Genomic DNA, 20,474 nt, shown 5'->3' on the forward strand with positions numbered 1-20,474 from the left:
TTCATGGAGTCAAACTCTGTGAAACAGGAGGAAATGCCATTATAAGCATGGCAGTTCTTCTGACACGGTTTTACATTGCAGGGCTAGGGGAAACGGGCACACTGCACCCATACCACTTCTATGAGAGATGAAGTGGTCTGGGTGCCTATAGTATCCCTTTAGTACAGTGTTTCTTGTGTTCTGCAGTTATATATTTTTTTGATAAGCCTAGTTTTTAGGGAAAATAGTACTCAAACAATTAAACAGCCTCTGTGCCATCTCTTAACCAACAAGTGGGTGGTCAGTATAGTAGAAAACTAGTCTGTGTGGACTGTTTCCTGTGATGGTACAGTAAAACTACCTGAGGGTTTATAATTGTAATCTAAGTGCTGACAACACACCCTCTGTAAGAGTGTTTGGTCCCAGCAGATGGTGGAGGTGTGCCTCTGACCTAAAGCACAGTTTACTGTGTACTCAGAATAAGGTTTCACGTAATAAATGTACAAACAGTTCCCAGAGTTGTAATAACATCCTAACCGTCAGGTCACAAAGAACGCTGTTAAAAACTATTCATTACTGATTGTTTATTCAATTTCCTTGAAAAGAGAAAAAAAAATGCAGGCTTTTAAAGACCAAAGTTGTGCAAACATTTTTTTCCCCTTCTGTTTTTCATTCCAAAGAGAAATTTTCCTCACATTCCGTTAAATAATAAATTCATCAACCACGACACGATTACTGCTATACTCGTCGGTGATGTCACGATTTGCTCCAGTGTCTGTATCCCTGCCCCCTATTTAAACAATGATTCACATTTCTTTTATTACATCAAAAATATTTACAGAATTAAATAGAATGTGCTGTTCGGATCCTCTATTTTTCATTATTGGGGAAGTGGTTGCAGATACTATCTACTTGGAGGTGTGTGTGTGTGTGTGTATATAATTTTTTTTTTCTTAGACAAGAAATTGTCTAAGTGGATGCATTTTACTTTTGTTAAGTGATTCACTATGTCAAAAAGCACACACTTTCTATCCTATGTGCTGTTGTAATAACATGGTGTCTTTATCACCAAGCTTGTCTCCTGCATACAGTGATCAGGGCATACCTTGTTATTATTTTGATTTTGTATGTGTTCAAATACAGCTTTCATGCTATTCCATGTGATCGCATGAATTATTGTCCTTAAAAAAAAAAAAAAAAAAAAAAAAAAAAAAAAAAAAATCATGCTGGTATACATCAGTTCTTTTTATGTTTTTTTTGTTTTTTTTGCCCAATACTTTTTTTCAGTTTAAATGCAAATGAATCTGTAAACCTTCTTTTAGACAGATGGTTTGGCGGTTTCCTGGAATTACTATATAAAGCCAAAGGAAATAACCTACAGCAACAACAACAGTGATCAGTTGTGGGCTTATTGTAGAACACTTTCCATTAGTGTGTGTTTCTTCTACTCTCTTTCTGTTTGCTCAGAAAAGCATATATTTTTCTCCTCACCTCTTTTTTTTTATGTTTATTGAGACTCTAGTTTTATAGTTGTTGACTTTTTTCTTTTGTAAACTCATAAAAAATATCCTCGTTGCACACAATGGGCGCTCACATTAAAGAGCAATAAACAAGTTACCATTACATTGCAGGTTTGTAAAATGTTTTTATTTGTGTGTGTGTGTGTGTGTGTGTAAACTATATATACTATGATGCATGGCATTAATGCCTGTATTGTGGGGAACTAGTGATATGTTGGGGTTCAGGAACATTATTATAAACCACAAGACTACAGTCACTGAGATTGATAGGAGTTACACTCCAGACAGTATCTGCTATTTGCAGCTCCTCTTCTTAATTCAGCTACTCTCCCTTCAGTGACGTGTCGTTAGAGGTGCTATGAAAAGAGAATCACATATCAGTTTTGGAAAAGAGATTGAATTAATGGCAGCAGTTCAGAATTTATTTAGATCTGTTTATAAAAAGTGTTGAGATAGTAAGGAGGAAGATAATCGTGTTATTCTTAATATGCATTTTTCATATGAGTCCCCCATTGTTTTGTTGACGATGCTACCCAAACAGTTTGTACGCAACTAGCATGGACTCATGTTCTACCTAGCATTAAGAAGCAATAATTTTATTAAAATATAAAAAATATATAGAAACACATTTGAAGCCTCTCGTGGGAGAATTGTAACCCAGCATCTAATTGTTTAAGTGCAAAAAACTTACACCCACAGGCTGATCTGTAATTTTACAACTTGAGAAAGTGGTGGTGTGTGGGAGAGTGTCTGACAGGAACTGTGAGCAATAAAACAGGTCATCCCAGCATAGTGCATGCCTTTCTTCAGCAGGCCTATCACATTTCAATCCTGCTTATTTGCATGACAGACATGATGCAAGAGGATGTTGCAGTCAGTCCCATACTGGGATTAGACGACGACGACAAACATTATGACCTCGATGATTATACACCTAAGGTATAATTTCATTAATTACCTGCTTTAAATACATGTAGCTTTATTGACACTGTGCACATTCATTTACATTGATTAACCATTTGTGGTTGGTTCTAGACCCGATTTACAGTATGATCTACTGGCTGACCTTTATCCCCACATTTCCTGCAATTGTTACGCAATCTCTTTAACCCATTCTGATTGTATAATATATCGAACAAGTTAAGACTTGTTTACGATCATCAAAAAAACTCCACTATACCAACAATGTGTAATGCAATTCCAGAACATTATCTATGCACAGAACATGTTTTCTTCAGATATTAATTAATTTGTGTCCTTGTAGCCTGAATATTGATACATACTGAACATTCTGCCTGCCTTCTCTTAGAGCGTTGTTTTTGTTAAACTCTGCACAAGCATCAACTATTTGCCTTACTGTATAAACCACTTTGTATGGTATATGTTTGCCACTGACAAGTAACTGGCATTGCAGATGTTTGTGAATTACGTTTCCCGTGACGCACAGTCAGACAGAGAGGGCTGGCTTGAGGATCTTGGGAGATGTGGTTTGCAGGAATCCGCAGTGAAAAGGGTAGTCAGCACTGACACATACTGTCTTTGGTAATGTTCTGCATTTTTCTTTGTCAGCACGGTTGTAAATCTCTGAGCTTGGTTACCACTCCCCTATAGCCTTATAAACAAGCAATCTCTTAAGCGGAGAAAAAAAAAAAATGAATGGATTTGGCAATGGTAGTTTACGCTTTGTAAAGTAGAGCTCGGCAGACAAAGCCGCCCTGTTACAGGAATAGGGACGCATTGTGGTGCGTCCTTCTCGGAATTTAAAAGCAGCTGGCAGTGCAGCTGTTAATGAAAAGATGACTGGGATATTTTATCAGGACGACACATGACCCCAGGGCCACCTTTATCTTTAATTTGTAATTCTTTTAAAGAATTTAATTCTCAGTACCTCTGTAAGCGTTTTGTCCTTGTTTGTCAAATGCATGATGTGTGGATCCCCCTTCCAGCTTATTGACATCTGTGGGAAAGGCTCCTGGAAACCGAGCAACATAATTAAATTATCTGTCATTTTTACGGAAAGAGGAAGGATACACAGGTCACAATTGTCAAGCAAGTAGGAATGTAACATATATAATGTAAACAAAAATCAGTTTTATGGTCCGTGATATGTTAATGCACACATTTAAACTCTGAAATCAAACCTTGGATTTATTTCAAAAGCGCAATTATTTTCGTTTAATATCCACTGGCATGTACACTTTAAAATGCTTGCAATATTACCTTGTACATAGATCCTCCATGCATCTGTTTCTCTTTGAGAGTATTGAGATTTTTTTATTGATTCAATAGCTAGGTTCCATGAAATGGTGTCATATGCAAATTAGGTCCTCACTGTGATTGGAGTGGAGTAAAACAGGGGTTTGATAGCGACATCCAACACTACAGCGCAGTCAGTGTTGATTGGGTGGAGCACGCAGTGATGTTCGAAATACATGGTTGATCCGCTATAAGGCTATATCTGTTGACGCTATCTGCTGCTTTTTATTATTATTGGTATTTATATAGCGCCAGCTTATTCCGCAGCGCTTTACAATAAACAGGGAATTTACCAAATGAGACAATAACAAAATGTAACAGGAACAATAGGTAGCTGAGGACCCTGCTCAAACGAGCTTACAGTCTAGAGGAGGTGGGGTATAAAAATACAATAGGAAGGGTATTAAGATAGACAGCAAATAGACATGGTGGGAAAGCAGCAGAACAGGAGATGAAAGTGGTGTGTGGACTTTTAGGAGAGCGAGAGGAAGGATTGAGGGATAGAATTTAAGGCAATAAGCATTCCTGAAAAGGTGGGTTTTGAGGGACTTCTTAAAGGTTTGAAGACTAGGAGAGAGTCTGATGTAGGCAGGCTGTTCCAAAGGAAAGGAGCCGCCCGTGAGTAGTCTTGCAGGCGTGAGCAGCAGACAGGAGAAGGTCACAGTAGAGGGGAGAGGAAGCCAATGTAAGGATCGACAGAGTGGTGAGGTGTGAGAGGAGTGACAGGAGAGAAAGATCAGCCTGGCAGCAGCATTCACCACAGTTAGTAGGGGGCAGTATGGCTTCTTGGGAGACCAATTAGAAGAGAATTACAGTAATCGATTCGAGAGATTACTAGAGCATGAACAAGCTCCTTGGCAGCATCTTGCGTAAGAAAGGGCGGGCAATGTTTTTAAGTTGGAATCGACAGGTTTTAGCAACAGAATGGACATGAGGCGCAAAGGTGAGGCCAGGATCAAGTGACACCAAGACAGTGAGCTTGAAAGGATGGGGTGAGGCAGGTACCGTCAACCTGCAGGGAGAGTTAAAGATTTAGTGCTATGTTAAGTAATGCATCCTGGTGGAGCTGAAGTGGTATCTTTTCTTCCTTGTTTACATGGTTTATTTGCTTTGCAAAGAAGTTATGTCTCCAGTCTATTAAAAACAATATAGCTTACTAGCTATATTAACGTTAATCTAAATTGGGCAGGCATCCACATTATGCAAGGTATTTTTGGATTTTACATTAGCCTTTGGCTGCCAGTGCATGGGATCACACCGCATTTGGCTACAAATCAAGGAACACAATTAGTTTTCCTTACATTCATTTATAGATTCATTGAAAATGGCTAAAGTTCCATCACCGAATGAATGACTATTAAATATCAGTCCATTCAGGTGGTAACCATTCAAACAAGAAGAATAAGCCATGTTTAGGAAACAGTACTTGATTTACAAGGAAGAGAACGAACCATGTGTTTAGCTGCACAGGAAGGAAAAATACATTGATATCACTTGAGCTAGATTGGAAAAATACTGTAACTTGGCTGAAGATGTTGAAGCAGAATTTACCATTGTAACATCACGTTTCTGAGCACAGGAAGGGAAGGGTCTATCTCGCTGGGCTCCTTTCCTGTTTAAGTTGGCCTACCTGTCAGTTCAGTGCATTTAAGCAGTAAGTAGGAATGCTTTGCAAGGTATGTTGAAATGATGTATGCATAATTTCTATCTCTGAGCTCTCTTGAGGTGATAAAGATTTTGCAGAGACTGCCGATTGCATTTGGACAATAAGCTTAAATTGGCAGAGCCCCTTTAACCACCTATTATGTTAGATTTATTATTTTTGTTACTTCTGTGTCCGAGTTTCTCTTTGTATAGCGCCTGGGACTATGTTGGTGCATAAAAATGTTAAATTATTATAGCACTTTTATGGGTTGGAGTTTAACATAAACATAATTTCCCAGGTCAGTCATTCCTCTTTAATTTTTCTGCCCCCAAATTCTTTATTTTCTGTTCATTCCCCCCACCTACCAGCCCTCTTCATTCTACGCCCCACTTATTCACCCGATTTGCTGGTTTCTTTGCTCTGTCCATACCGAGGTATCATTCTTCCTTTTACACTGCTGCATGTGTGTTACTAACCTGCTGTATTGAGTAGTCTTGTAGCAATGTCTAGGAAAGGCAGCCCATAGTGTTCAACTGATAGGTTTCATCAACTTGCACTATCCTTGAATGGCTTGCAAATAGAAATCACAACAACAAATCCTCAGCTTGTTTTTTGTTGCAGCCTTTCCGTGGAAATCAGACCTTACAAACTTTGAGTGACCTCGCTCAAAAACCACAGGAGCGCTTGGTCTGATCTCATAATCCATCTGCTAACTTTATCTGTAAATGGAAGGCCAGTAGCATTGTGTACACAGTTAGGAATATTTGCAATATTTGCTTGCTCTGTCGAAAAAGAAGACTAAAAAAGAGGCATGTTTTTCTTTCTTCTACTTTTCACCTGTTTCCTGATACGTTTTGTGTTTGGAGGACATATGTTTTATGTCTGCATTTAAGCTAAACCGACCCTGCTACATGTAGTCTGTATTTGTATTGGCTATTACGCTCTTTTTCTATTTCTAAGTTAGCTTTTACCAAAGTTAAAATACCTTAAAAAAAAAAGGTTTTGATGCTGGGCAGAAGCAAGACTAGATCAGTTCTTCTTTATTTTATTTTTTTTCAGCGAAGGACCCTTTTATATAATACTCCAATAATCAATAGTGTGCTAAATGCATTAACCCACTGTGACCTTATGTGAGCATAGTTGTTTACATGGGTCTAATGTGAATCCTTGTAAATGTATCATCAGCTACCTGATGGGTAGTGGGTCATGCCCTGACAAGCAGCCTCTGAAACTGTGTTCACTATGCCAACCACGATTCACATTTATGCACTTAGAGGATCAACAGAGTACCAGGAGTCAAGTTCTAGTCATTGTGCCACATGAAACCCAAACCCTAATTTGACACAGCTCAGTATGAACAGCAGAGTAAATTACAACCGCAGTATAAATAATTGTTCACAAATACTTTGGCTCTCAAATCAAAGTAACTACCTAACCAGGAAAACTGTTAAACTCCAGGTTTAAGAGATCTCTTTAATTGAGATTGTATGCGCCCAATAAAATAAATGTATGACCCTTGTGTGTTCTGTTCAATTACTTGTGTTCAATCTGGTTTTGTTTTTTCTTCTTTTTTGAAATTTGCTGTAATGTATTCTGTTTAGTTTCCGAGCTTCTCTATGGGATTAAAGAATATATATCAAGTGATCTAGACAAGGTCGACAAATCCCAGGTCGCCATGGCCCCTAGGAATTTCGCCTTGGCACTTGGGATATGCAAGCCCCTAAACTCCAAAGTGGGCGGGCGGTCAGCATCAAGCTGGTGGATTTTGTAGGAAGGCAGCATGCTGGTGGGGTTCATGGAGGCGGGCGGCTGGCTGCGCGAATAGAAGGAGAGCGGCGAGGGAGCTGTGATGTCTCTGCTCTTCTCCCCCGCGTGCCACTTAGTGATACCGGGGCCGGGATATGACGTGCTATTCAGACCCCGGTCTCGCTAAGCGACGCTCAGGGGAGCAGAGCAGGGACATCACAGCTCCCTTGCCGCCTGCAACAATACGCGCAGCCAGCCGCCTGCCTTCCTACAAAATCCCCCAGCATGCCGCCCGCCTCCACGACCCCCCCAGCTTGCCGCCCACTAGACTAAATCAAGCAATAATGTGTGAGTGTGTGGGTCTGTCATAGTGTGTGTGTGTATATGTCTGTCATGGTGTGTGTGTGTGTGTGTGTGTATATATCTGTCACAGTAGTGTATTAAGGATTTGTGTGGCCCTAGGCAGGACGGTGCTCGTGCGGCCCGCACCTAATTTACATTTTTCCCACCCCTTCCTGTCAAGGCCGCACTTTGACTGACAGTCGCTCACTCACTGACAGACGCTCACTCACTGACAGACGCACACTCTCATATACACTGACAAACAATGACATACTTGCACTCACTGATTTGACACACTGATAGACAGACATACACTATAACTCGGACACACACTGACAGACGCACTAAAATTCACTGACACACAATCACTGACAGATACACACACACATTTCCCCCACTCACAATTATTATTATTATTATTATTATTATTTTTTAATATGAAATCCACCCAGCCTCCCTACTTTTGGAATAGCTGGGTAGATTTTTCACCTGGGGTCCAGTGGGGCTGCTGGCAGGGAGGCGGCCGGGAGGGCAGAGAGAGAGAGCGCTCAGGGGAAAGTGCACGCTCGCCCGGGAAATAACTGGCCGCCTGTCCTGGGGGAGTCCAAAGGTGGCCAGTCGGCCAGCTCTTGGGCTCCCATAAAACAACACATATGTCTGCGATGGTGTGTGTGTATGTATATGTTTGTCATGGTGTGTGTTTAAAAAAACAAAAACAAAAAACCCCACAGACTCCGTGTATAGGTGATATAACCCTCCACCTAAAACTTACCGAGTAAGAGTGCAGCACCACACGTGACGTGTGTGTTTAGGTGACCAGATCTCTTCCGTTCGCAAAGGAATGGTATTTTTACTCACCATTTTTTCCCACACCTTGCTGGTCTGCCCTCGGCTGGCCCTGCTTCTATTACTGAGATTATCAAGCTTGATTATCTTTTGATTATGTTTTGCCATTCGATTGGCTGCAAACCGCTGCATTAGTCAGCATCTCCTAATAGAGATGCGTTTTATCAATGCATCTCTATGGGGGACGTTCAGAGCCTCAATGCAGAGCGTGGAGACACTGAATGTTGCGTCTAGAGGAACCTCTAGTGGCTGTCTGAGTAAAGGTCACTAGAGGTGTCACTAGGAAAAGTCTGTAGGGACAGGCTATAGACACCAGAAGTGCTACATTAAGCTGTAGTGGTTCTGTTGGCTAGTGTCCCTTTAAGAATTGTATTTTAAAATCTGGCTCCTAACTTTTTTAACTGGTTCCTAGATTCAAAGCAAATTTGTTAAGTCCTGGTCTACAATGCCCAGGCTTACTATACAACATTAAAGGACCACTATAGGCACCCAGACCACTTCAGCTCAATGAAGTGGTCTGGTTGCCAGGTCCATCTAGGGTTAACCCTGCAGAGAAACTGCTATGTTTACATTAGGGTTTATCCAGCCTCTAGTGGCTGTCTCATTGACAGCCGCTAGAGGCGCTTCCGCGCTTCTCACTGTGGTTTCCTATAGACGGATTGAATGCGCGCGCGGCTCTTGGTGCGCATTCGTCCGAAGAGGGAGGAGAGTCCCCGAGGGAGCCCGGCGCTGGAGAAAGGTAAGAGTTTAACCCTTTCCTCCCCCTAGACCCCAGCGGGAGGGGGGCCATGAGGGTTGGGGGGGGGGGGCATATTAACACTATAGAGCCAGGAAAATGAGTTTGTTTTCCTGGCACTATAGTGGTCCTTTAAGTAAATCAAACGTGGAACGCTGTTAAAAGGAAAACTCAGACTCTCTAACAATCATGTCTACTATTAGAGTATGGTTCAGGGAGGTCTACTGCATAAACCAAATCCTATATCAGAACTGTATTTCCATGAGTTGTTATTGCAACATATGGGGCTGCATTTGTGAGGACAAAGAGAAAGATCACGGATATAGTTTGCCAGTTCTTTTAAGGAAACCATAAGAGGTTTCATGAATTTTTGAATAGTCCAATTCAAGAAATCTTCGTAAATATTCCTAGGTATTCAGAACTATTTAGAGACCCTGGTTCTGCAGACTATGCATGTTTTTGCAAACCTTTAGCGTGTAGCTGTACCTATAACTGCACTACTATTACGTTTCATACATAGCAGCCTTTCTGTATTCCTGATTAACCAGGTTATGCATTGAATCCTGCGACTGCAGGTAGCAGGCAGTGAGGAGCATAGTACTGCAACATACTCGTCGTGGAAACACTGTGTGCAATGTCAAATGACAACAGAAGAAGAAAATACTTTGCTTGACCAATCCCTAAACAAAACATCGGATCCAGTACCCCTTTAAGTGGCCTATTCAGGAATTGAAATGCTGAGTGTGCAATGCATGAAATGTGAGCGGTATATATTATTTTTACGTTGTACAATCTGTCTGGTTTGCCGGCTATATACAGTTAGACTGCATTGCAAGTTCAGTACTAAAAATAAAATGCATTTTTCTTTCTTGGCCAACGAGTTGTCTACAGGCCGGATTCAAGTACTAAATATGAACCCGAGTTCCTTGTCTGCTCCTGTTTATTTGTGCGTACACATTTATGTTACGAAGATGCTAATCTGGTACATTTGTCTTTGTGTATTTTTATAGGATGAAGTAGACAGTCTTAACCCAGTTCTCAGGGACAACCCCCAACTTCACGAGGAGGTGAAAGCCTGGGTTAAAGAACACAAGGTTCAGGAGATTTTTATGCAAGGTGAGTAACTAAACGCTTTTGTCCGCTCTGGATATTTCTTTAAAACCGCATACTTTAGACAAGTAATGGCTAAACCTAGATGACTACATTTCCTATTAAGCTCAGACAGTATTAACACAGGCATCATGGGAAATATAGTTGAAAAATATTTTTGTTGCCAATATTACCCATTGCTGGAAAAAGAAATACACCTTGTTTTCTATGTAGGGCGATGTTTGGTAAATCTTAAATGAAAAAATATTTTTAAAATTTTAATTTAGTTCTGCTCCTTCACTCAAACCTACTGATTGCCTTCCGATTTCTGAAAGAAGTATTTAGAAGACAAATTGAAAATCTGTCCTGTAGGTGGATAATGAGCAAACTAGTTAGTGCTTTGTTTGTATTTTTGCCAGTTAAAATTAAAGGGACAGTCTATGCTCATAATTCATTTTAATCGTAATATGTAATTATTTTATTGTAAATTTGGGAAACGCAGAGTTCCAGGCTTCCATAGCTCGTTAATGATATCAGATTATTTAGTTGGGAAGGACTAATGTAGAGATTGATGACTTTAATTATTTCCTGGGCTCTGGAAAATGATATTTAAAATGGTAAGCTTGCTGGCTGGAATCTTGTGCATCTTAGTTAGTCTTAGTGGGTTTTGTGATTTTAGACTTTGTTTCTCTAAGGTCGCTCGTTTGCTTTGTGAGTAAATAATAATTCTCATTTTAGCATTTGCATGCATATGAATGTCTGTATTGAACTTTAAAACGATGTGGAATCTCTACAAGTGGACCGCTCTTTGATATTAAATCTCTACAAGAGGTCATTATTTGTACGGTATCTCTAAAAAGGACATTATTGTATGTGGAGTCTATGCAATGGATGCCAACAAGGTCTCCTGTAACAATTTTTTTCATAAAACACAACTCTCAGACTACAGTGAGAGAGCTTCATCACTTGATCCCCAGATTGGCTGGTGTGTACCGAGCCTGTCTGCCTTCGGCGCTAGCCTGGTCAGGTATCAGATGGCAGCCAGGCGGCAGTCAATGTACAATGGCATGTATATGCAAAGGTGCATTCTAATATAACATTGCTCAGGCTCCAAAAGAATGTTTGTCTCTATCAGAGAAAAAGGATTTCACGTTTTATATCACTTTATTTTAGTTTCTTTCAGAGCTGTGGGTATCCAATAATTGTTTTAAAAAAAAAAGGGGGGGGGGGGCACGGCACATGACAAAAAAAAAAGCCAGCTTGTGTCTGTGTTAAAACATTTTGTTTGTAATTTGTTTTTCGATTCTAGAACTATTGCACTTGACTTGTACAGTGTATTTAAGGTTTGTTGTGTTTAAAAATACCCTCCTTGTAGTGCACTCTCTGCCCAGACTAGTTTATGGGTTCTGGTTTCACATTTCATTGTCACCACTCCAGCTGATGAGTCCCCAAATGGCAGTAGGCGAACGTATTGAAGTATTCATTACTCCCTTAGTGATTCCAACAGCTCTCTCCAGAGCTCTAGAACAGATTCTAACGGTATAGGCAATAATATCTATTTGCTAATATTTCAAATCCATTTTTTGTTTTTGCATTTAGTATTCTAGGGCAGGGTAACATTGGCTCTGCTAATACTTGCAAGTTAATACCGCAAGTATTCATGGGCCCTTGCAAGCACTATAACCACTACACCACGGTTTTAGTGGATAAATTGGAAGGATTTCGGTGCAATCCTGTTTAATCGTTTTACATTTTTTATTCAGAATTTTTACGTGTTGGCAGCATTCATTTACAGTAATCGGGCATTTTTGTCAATTTGGTGGGGCTGTAGGAATTTGCAATTTACTAAATATCCTGCTAAACTGTACAGGTATTTCGCCTCTTCCTTCCCACAGCAAAGGTGGGCTTTGGGTGACGGAAGATCCCTGTGCTCCCCCCACCAACCCTTTTTGTCAAACTTAATGTAAAATCTATCATTTATGTCAGATATTATGAATTTACATGCAAGTAAAATAGCTAATTTAAAAGAACACAAAGGCTTCCTGTGGTAGTTATGGTGTCATGAGTGTACCAATTCCTTTCCAATTTAAGTAAATTATTTGCTAATGGTTTAACAACTTACCTGGGCTCTGTCATGTGCCGGTGCCTCCGCTGAGATCTGTGCCATGCTGGGTCATCTTATTGGCTGAGAGTGTCACCTAATCACTCTCAGTCAATGACCCAAGCCCGCCACGCTAGCTCCGATCAGAGATTTGGCTCTCAATGAAGGTTTTTCATGACTTGCAGTTGTTTAAATTAAGATAATTTTCATGTTTTGTATATGCCACATCCAGTTCCACTTGAGCAGAAAAATTTAAAATAAAAATGATAAATATTTTCGTATAAACTTATTATGCATAACTAATGTACTACTTTGTGCTTTGTTTGCAAACCATTTATTCTTTCTCAAATCTTTCTTAATAGATGCTAAATTTTTCAGAAATTAATTTGTCTTGCCTTTAGATCTGTAGCCAGAAATGATTGTGCATCATTAAAAAAAACAAAAAAAAAGACTAGACCTCCTAAATTTGTAAAGTTTCTAAATGCATCAGACTGTCCATGAGTTGCTGTTATAGTAATTTAATAATAAAGTTCTTGTTTGTGTGCCCGTTTCAAAAAGCCTGGTATCTGGCACCGAAAAACTGCTTGATGATGTAATACTTGGAATGAGTTTAAGGGACTTTGTATGAAATTGCTTTTTCTAGCTTCTAAATTGTGGTTTTGTCCACCCCCCTCCCAACCTTCTAGGTCCTTATTCCTTAAACGGCTATAGAGTGAGGGTGTACAGACAGGACTCTGCCACCCAGTGGTTCACTGGTATAATTACTCACCATGACCTCTTCACCCGCACTATGATTGTTATGAATGACCAGGTGAGTTCGAGATAGATTATATAAATCTAATCCTTTCAGTAAACATGCAGATTATATGTCACATGTCACAGCCTCTAATGTATTCTAAATGTGTTTTAATGCGTTATCACTTTAGCTTGTTGACATGTATGTCTTGTGCGTATGACCATCGTTTTAATGTCTTTAACCCATTGCTACTTAGTAATGCGTGTTTGCCTTATATCTCAGTGTGTTGACATTCGGCATTGCCCAACGTGTAATCTAACGGTATTGAATGCAGTGTGATACCCTTGATCTAATTGTTCCAGTAGTGAGCGTGATTTGTTATGTATGTAACAGTTAGTATCCATTTACACAGAACCAATTCCTCTTCGAGAAAGGTACCAAAAGTAAGGGAAGTTGCTAATAGAATTAGACTGGGGCAGGCTGGTACTGTAGTTTGTGCAGGATTTGTCCACAAAATTACATTTTCGAGAAGTATGTACCATGTGTTTACTAGAGGGACACTAAGCACCATAATCACAACAGCTCACAAGCACCCCATCTCCTGTGCTGCCAGAAGTTAACCTTCTCAAATGCAGTACATTATATGTACACAGTTCATTAAAAGCAAACATGGACTATCCTGCCTACATAGTTTCAACAACTCTTTTGGAGTAAGTAAGGTTTTACGGACAAAATTGACTATGTAGACAATCGTTGGTTCTCAAGTGATTAAAGAGATACGGTTTAGAGTTGCCACAGCTATAGCCAGGATGGGAAACAGATTACACTTCAGTAACACCCAAGATCTTTTGCATGTTACCATATGAATTGAAGTTATTGTTCTGCCAAAAAACAGAAACTAATACATATTTTTGGTTTTGATACAGGTACTAGAGCCACAGAATGTTGACCCTTCTATGGTTCAGATGACCTTTCTAGATGATGTTGTTTACTCTTTATTGAAAGGTGAAAATATTGGAATCACATCTCGTCGTAGATCTCGTTTAAATCAGAATAGCAACACAATTCATGTACGTATTCTTTTTTTTTTTATATGTATATATTTGTAGAATTCTTATCAATTTGGGATTTCTTCCCCCCAATTTTTGTAAAGAGAAAACATACTAACGTATAAATGACAAGAAACCTATATTTATCTAGTATAGAACTTAGTTGGTAGATAGCAACGTATATTTTTTTTTTGTAGTTGTTTTCTTATGTACTGACCATTATTTGATTCCGCTGTCCTTTAGCGTCATAGCATAGTTAATAATATTTGCCACTTACAGGGTCATTACACACGTGCACAAGCTAATAGTCCCAGACCAGCGATGAACTCTCAAACCTTTACATCAAAACAGAGTCAGCACCACCGAAATGTCCGCTTAAACAAGAGAAAAGGATCAGACAGCAGCATGCCAGATGAAGACCGCATTAAAGAAGAAAGATATGATGGTACTGGTAGGCCAGGTATGTAGCCATGACTTTATGCCTAAAGTACTGCTACAAAACTCACTTCCTGCCTAATATAGTTGGGTGCAGTCCCGAAGGTGTAATACCACTCCTTGCACAGGGGTACAGCACATTTAAACTGGGTGGAGAACCACAAAATAAATAAATAAACTCTGCATTGTCTCCAGGTTTGGATGATTCATACCAAGACTTTTGGTAAAATGGCATTTCCTCTGTGTATTTTATATCTGACTTCCCCTGTCTTTCTTCTCCCCAAAATTACTTTGTCCGTCCCTTTTTTTTTTTTTGGATAGTATCGCAGAAATGTACTTTGTTCCATTCTGAAAGGAAGGGACTGTGAGATTAATGACCTCTGCTTCTTGCTGTAATGTTGCTAGCAGATACCAGTACTACTCAACTTCTATACAGTGCATATTGCCGTAGAACGTAATCTAATAGATTGCTTATTAATAGATGTTTTGAGATCGTTAGTTGAAGGAAATTGGTTTCCAGGTATAGTAATGAAATGTCAAACACGAGGTCTCTGGGATAAACATTGTGGATTCCCAGGTATGTTTATAAAGGATCAACAGGTAGAGGGGGTAATTGTTTTATTCTTTACTTTTTAAATTGACCCACGTAATTTGTGCTATTCTATATCAAATAATGGAATCCTTTTGTTTAACTTATTTTACAAAACTGCTAATTACTTGCAATATTGCAAGTTTTACGTTCTAAGTTTAGTTTGTTCTTTTTCTTTTCTCATATCTAGAAACCCATTTTTAATGATTTTGTGTTCATTCTGTTAATGTCTCTTATAAGCGAATGAGTCACCTAACTGAGATTTCATAATTTTGAAATCAGAATTCATTCAATGGTCATGGTGCACGCGTTAATGATTTTTATATGTCTCTTTGCAGAAAATCTAAAAAGGAACAAACATTTTCACAGCAAAAGAAGGAAACCCGAAGAGGATGAAAAGAAATTAATTCTGAAAAGGCTGCGTCCAGACAACATTTCTGATTACTCGGAGAGCAGCGACTCAGAAAATTCAAATAAAAGGATAATAGATTCTTCCTCTGAGCAAAATTCCGAGAATGAGTTGAAAACCAAGAACACTTCAAAGATAAATGGAGACGAAGGAAAAGCCCAAAGTAGCGAGGGGGCTGAGGAACAGACACTAATAGATAGGCATTCTCCCTGGGATGAAATACAGGAAGATAAAAAGCATCAAGAGGCAGAGAGAATGAAGTCAGCTGACGTACAGCTGCAAGAAGAAAAACCTCAGTTCCTTCTATCTGAACAGACAGCACTTTATGACCAGAATTCCAATAAACCAAATGTTCAAGATAAATTGGGGGAGAAGTGCAACACTATGGGATTGTTACAGAACGAGCAGATTACCAAGCCTCCCACGCCAAAAAATTTAGTGGTCTTAAGCAAGGAGAGCAATCCCAACAAATCACCGCAAGACAACAATTCAAATAGATTTAGCTTGCAGTCTGCTACCAAAATGGATGTACAAAGTATTGATACAAAACCTTCATTTGCAAATTTTTCTGATTCAAAGAAGCAGAGTTCGGAGCATAATTGGAATGACAATGTCAACCATAAAGCAGATTTGGCACTTTCTGGGACGTTAAAGCTACCCCAGTCTATAAAGGAGACTCATGACCGAGATAAAATACACCACACCTCTATCATCGGTAGCACTTCCTTAACAGATGAGCAGAAGAGGCTTCAGAAACAGACTTTGGATGCGCTTAAGGCCAAACCCCATATATCGGAAATGTCTAGTAAAATTAAGTTCAACTCTTCGCCCGATGTTTTAAAGTCTCGCTCTGTACATTCTCCGGATACAGTAAAACACAAGTTGAATTACCATAATAGTCAAGGCTCCGCAAGAGCCGCAAGCAAACTGGATTGTGATACACATAGGTCCAGCTTTCACCCAGTGGCTGCTAGAGTGAGTACTATAGAGTCTACAAAAAGTCCTCTTATTATAGACAAGAATGAACAATTCACAGTTTACAGGGACCCAGCACTTGTTGGACCAGAGACTGCACCGAATCACATATCGCCCTATTTGCACCAGCACAGTTTCCCCATTCACTCTCCAGCTCACAGAACATGTTTACCTCCAAACAGCCATCACTCGGCACTAACAGCCAATGCTCATTTGTTGACGTCCTCAGCAAACCAAACGCCTATGTCCGCTATGAGCGCTCACCAACTTGGAAGCACCTCGCACCATTCGGTCCACCACCCTCACTTGCTTCCGACGGTGTTACCTGGTATGCCTCCAGCTTCTTTGATAGGTGGTCATCCGCAGCTGGAGACCGCACATGCCAGCAGCCTTAGCCACCTGGCACTTGCACATCAGCAACAGCAGCAAATGTTACAGCACCAACCACCTCATCTCGTGAGCCAAGCTCACCCTCCAGGTCCTTACAACCCTTTGGGACTCTATCCAATTATCTGGCAGTATCCAAATGGAAGCCATGCCTATTCAAGTCTTGGCCTGCCATCCTCAAAATGGGTGCATCCGGAAAACCACGTCAATGCAGAGGCTACAATTAGAAGGGTAATATGTCTATGCTACGCAATGGTTATTAACATTATGTTCTGGAGAATGTTAGTTTTTTACTCCAATAGTGTCAGACAGCACAATAGTACATGCTTGGGGGATGTTGTATTTTTGAACTCGTTCAGGTTACAGAATTTAAGAGAAGTCTTTTATTATGTGGAAACCAGGGTCCAGCAGACCTTTGGCTAGCATGGAAACAAATAATTTTATCCTGATGGTCTTGGATAATACTCTTCAGTAAGGATTCATATTGCTCTATCCTTGTTACTGAAAATTATACGAGTCGATCAGGATTCGACATCAGTGCAATTTCATGATGCTACATGCATCCTTTAACTACTCTCTGACCATGAACTTAATTGTGTGCATTGATCAGTACTTCTCTTGCTGTATATTTTTGTGCACGAGATATGGACGTTGTACGGCATAGGTAGAGTTGCAGTGCCTTTGTGGTATTGTTGTTGTGGATAGTACCTTTTTTTGGATGATCATGTGATGCCTGATGTTCTTATCTGCTCCACATAAAGGCTTCTAGATTGTTCTGCGGTTTCTTGATGTGGACGTGGTTGAGACAGCTTCTGTCCAGCTTGGAGTATGAAGCTCTGTGTCTGTAGTATGTTGTTATTCAGTCACTGTTGCTTTGATATGAAACTATAAGCTCCAGATACCTTTGTTTATGTATCGCATTGACTTTTGTTGAATACAGCTTGTGAGCTTGCAATCTAAAAAGATGGCAAAGAAAGATTTTATAGAGGAGAGAAGCTCAATTGATTTTTTTTTAGTATAAATTTGTGTCTCTTTGTAGAAACCATCTCCTATACCAGTGATGGCTAACCTTGACACCATGGATTGTTTCTGGACTACATTTTCCTTTTAGACTCTAAAAGCTAGCTGAATATAGAAAATAATCCAGGCACTCCAGCGAATTCCAAAATAGAGGCAATTTTTATTGTAACAAGGAACCAAAAAGCAACGTTTCAACCCCTTAGGGCCTTTGTCAAGCTTGACAAAGGCCCTAAGGGGTTGAAACGTTGCTTTTTGGTTCCTTGGTCCAATAAAGATTGCCTCTATTTTGGAATTCGCTGGAGTGCCTGGATAATTTTCTATATTCAAATTCTATTTTTGGTCCATTTGGTACTGGGATTTATCCACTAGAGCACCCTGAATTCCATGACAAAGGATTAAGTGCACTTCCACCATCTACATTTTCTAAAAGCTAGCTGAGCATCATGGGAAATGTAGTCCAGAAACAATTTATGGTGTCAAGGTTAGCCATCACTGCCCTCTAGAATGATATCCTTATCTCAGCAGGTTTAAAGATTTTCACACAAACATGTCTTAAGTAGAGTAAATGTACGTTGAATACATTTTATTGAGATAAATTATTTAATTACCAAGTCTATGAGAACCGTACACACACACACACACACACATATATATATATATATATATATATATATATATATATATATATATATATATATACACACACGCACTGTTGTGAATGTTCCCCATGAATGTTAAAGTTCAAGTTAAAAACAAGTCTTTATCCCAGAAAATCTCAGATCTGTAAAATGATATTGTATCCCCTCTTATGGGTTCATGTTTCAGCGGCTAGGGAGAGTTTTGGAACAAGCATAAATCAGCAGTCGTATGTTTTCAGATCCCAAGTGGATTCCAAAAAAGGCTGTACCTTCGTGAAAACTTGTAATTTTTACCATACATTCCCACAGAGCGCAGCTTAATACGATCGCCTGTTTATTTTTGAGAGCCAGGATCCTGAACATGAACTGCAGTTTTAGGGAAACTGGAAAAAAAGAGTGAGCTGAACCTGGCTCGGAGCATTCTTCAGATATAATAGCATCCTTCTGGTGAGGCCGACCAATGTAAACATCTGGCAGAATAATTTAGAACATACATTTTTTCCATATGTGGTCATATATAATTTTTCTTTCAACTGTTATATGGTATTTGGTTCCCGAATTATATTAACTCTTTAACACATGTGTAGCCGTCCGGATCAAACACTGTGAAAAGCTGCAGATCTTACTGCAAACAGGCTGTCTGGTGTTTTCTTTCTCACCCTTAAATAGAAATAATATTATATTACCTTCATTTAAAAAACAAAAATTGTTTATTTATTTTTTCCATTTTTATTTTTAAATAGTAATTCGCAAGTTTATCACCTGTAAAGGAACACCATAGTCTCCCAGATCCCCAGACCACTTCATCTCAATGAAGTGTTCTGGATGCAATGTCTCTGTCCTCCTTAACCCTGCAATGTAAAACAATGGTGTGTTTGAGAAACTGCAGTGTTTACATTGAGGGTTAAGTCCACCTCTATTTGCTGTCATTATGACTACCACTAGAGGTGCTTCCGCTGCACTGACTAAGTAAAACCCCCCAAGAAATCATTGATTCTATGCTTGCCTATGGAAATGTTTAATGTCGCTCCGTGCACTCACTGCACATGTGCTTTAGGGGCCCAATGTTAGTAAATCTTTTACTTTTTAATTGTGTGTGGGTGGGGACGACGACGACTGAGTAAGAGCAGGGACAGGAACACTGTATACAGAATTGTAATTCTAACGATATAGTGTTCCTTTAAATGTAACCATTTGTGCACCAAAGGTATTATATCTGTTGGATAATAGCCAAATTGCTTTGAAAAGATAGGGTGCTGGGTATGAACCAAGGATATTCTTTTCTGTTTTAAGGGTGTGTAACAGGTTCAGCTTTAACTCTAGAAGTTGATATAAGAAATGTGTATTGCAGAACATGCTGCGTAAACTGAGAACCTAAAGCTTAATAAAAAAAAACTAATGGGGTTATTCACTCAAATAAGAACTGCTGGGAATTCAGTGTGAATTTCATATTTAAGATCAAAGTAGCCATAATGGAAGCACAGCTGACCTTAAGAGTTTTTCCAATTCAGTTATTTAACCTTAAAGGGACACCATAGTCACCAGGACCACTACAGCTTAATGTCGTGATTCTGGTGTCTATAGCATGTCCCTGCAGATCTATCCATGTACACCCTGTTTTTTTTTTCATAGAAAAGGCAGTGTTTACATTGCTGGCCAATAAATGCTCTAGTGGCAGTCACTCAGACGGCCACTAGAGGTGCTTCCTATCTCAATGCTGCACAGTGTGCATGTAGGAGCTGATTGTTCCCAATAGAGATGCATGAATTGAGTGTATCTCTGTGAGGAGATGCCGATTGGCACAGCGTCGCTTTTTGCTGCGCATGCGCAATAGCCCCACATTGGATTGGCTGAGAGCTTTAAGATTGTGAGATCAAATAAGTGAAGTTTGCTTCAGTGAGCCATAGCCGTGTTATTCATGTAAGATGGTAAAAATTAATCAAAATCACTATCTGTTGGCCCTTCCATTTCTAGAC

General features: G+C 39.6%; 1 protein-coding gene across 2 annotated transcripts in view; it reads left to right on the forward strand.

The window, feature by feature from the left end:
- The window catches only part of JMJD1C (jumonji domain containing 1C), a 274,686-nt gene that overhangs the window by 210,765 nt on the left and 43,447 nt on the right, over positions 1-20,474 (forward strand). Inside the window, exons 4-8 of one of the 2 annotated variants that reach the window (XM_063434155.1) lie at positions 10,081-10,186; positions 12,947-13,071; positions 13,923-14,066; positions 14,325-14,505; positions 15,408-17,071. In XM_063434155.1, the coding sequence (XP_063290225.1) occupies positions 10,081-10,186; positions 12,947-13,071; positions 13,923-14,066; positions 14,325-14,505; positions 15,408-17,071 (2,220 nt within the window). The remainder of the gene's footprint in view (positions 1-10,080; positions 10,187-12,946; positions 13,072-13,922; positions 14,067-14,324; positions 14,506-15,407; positions 17,072-20,474) is intronic. The other variant, XM_063434156.1, reaches the window with a different exon arrangement.

The sequence above is a fragment of the Pelobates fuscus genome, chromosome 10 (genome assembly GCF_036172605.1).
Source record: "Pelobates fuscus isolate aPelFus1 chromosome 10, aPelFus1.pri, whole genome shotgun sequence".
Classification (NCBI taxonomy): Eukaryota; Metazoa; Chordata; class Amphibia; order Anura; family Pelobatidae; genus Pelobates; species Pelobates fuscus.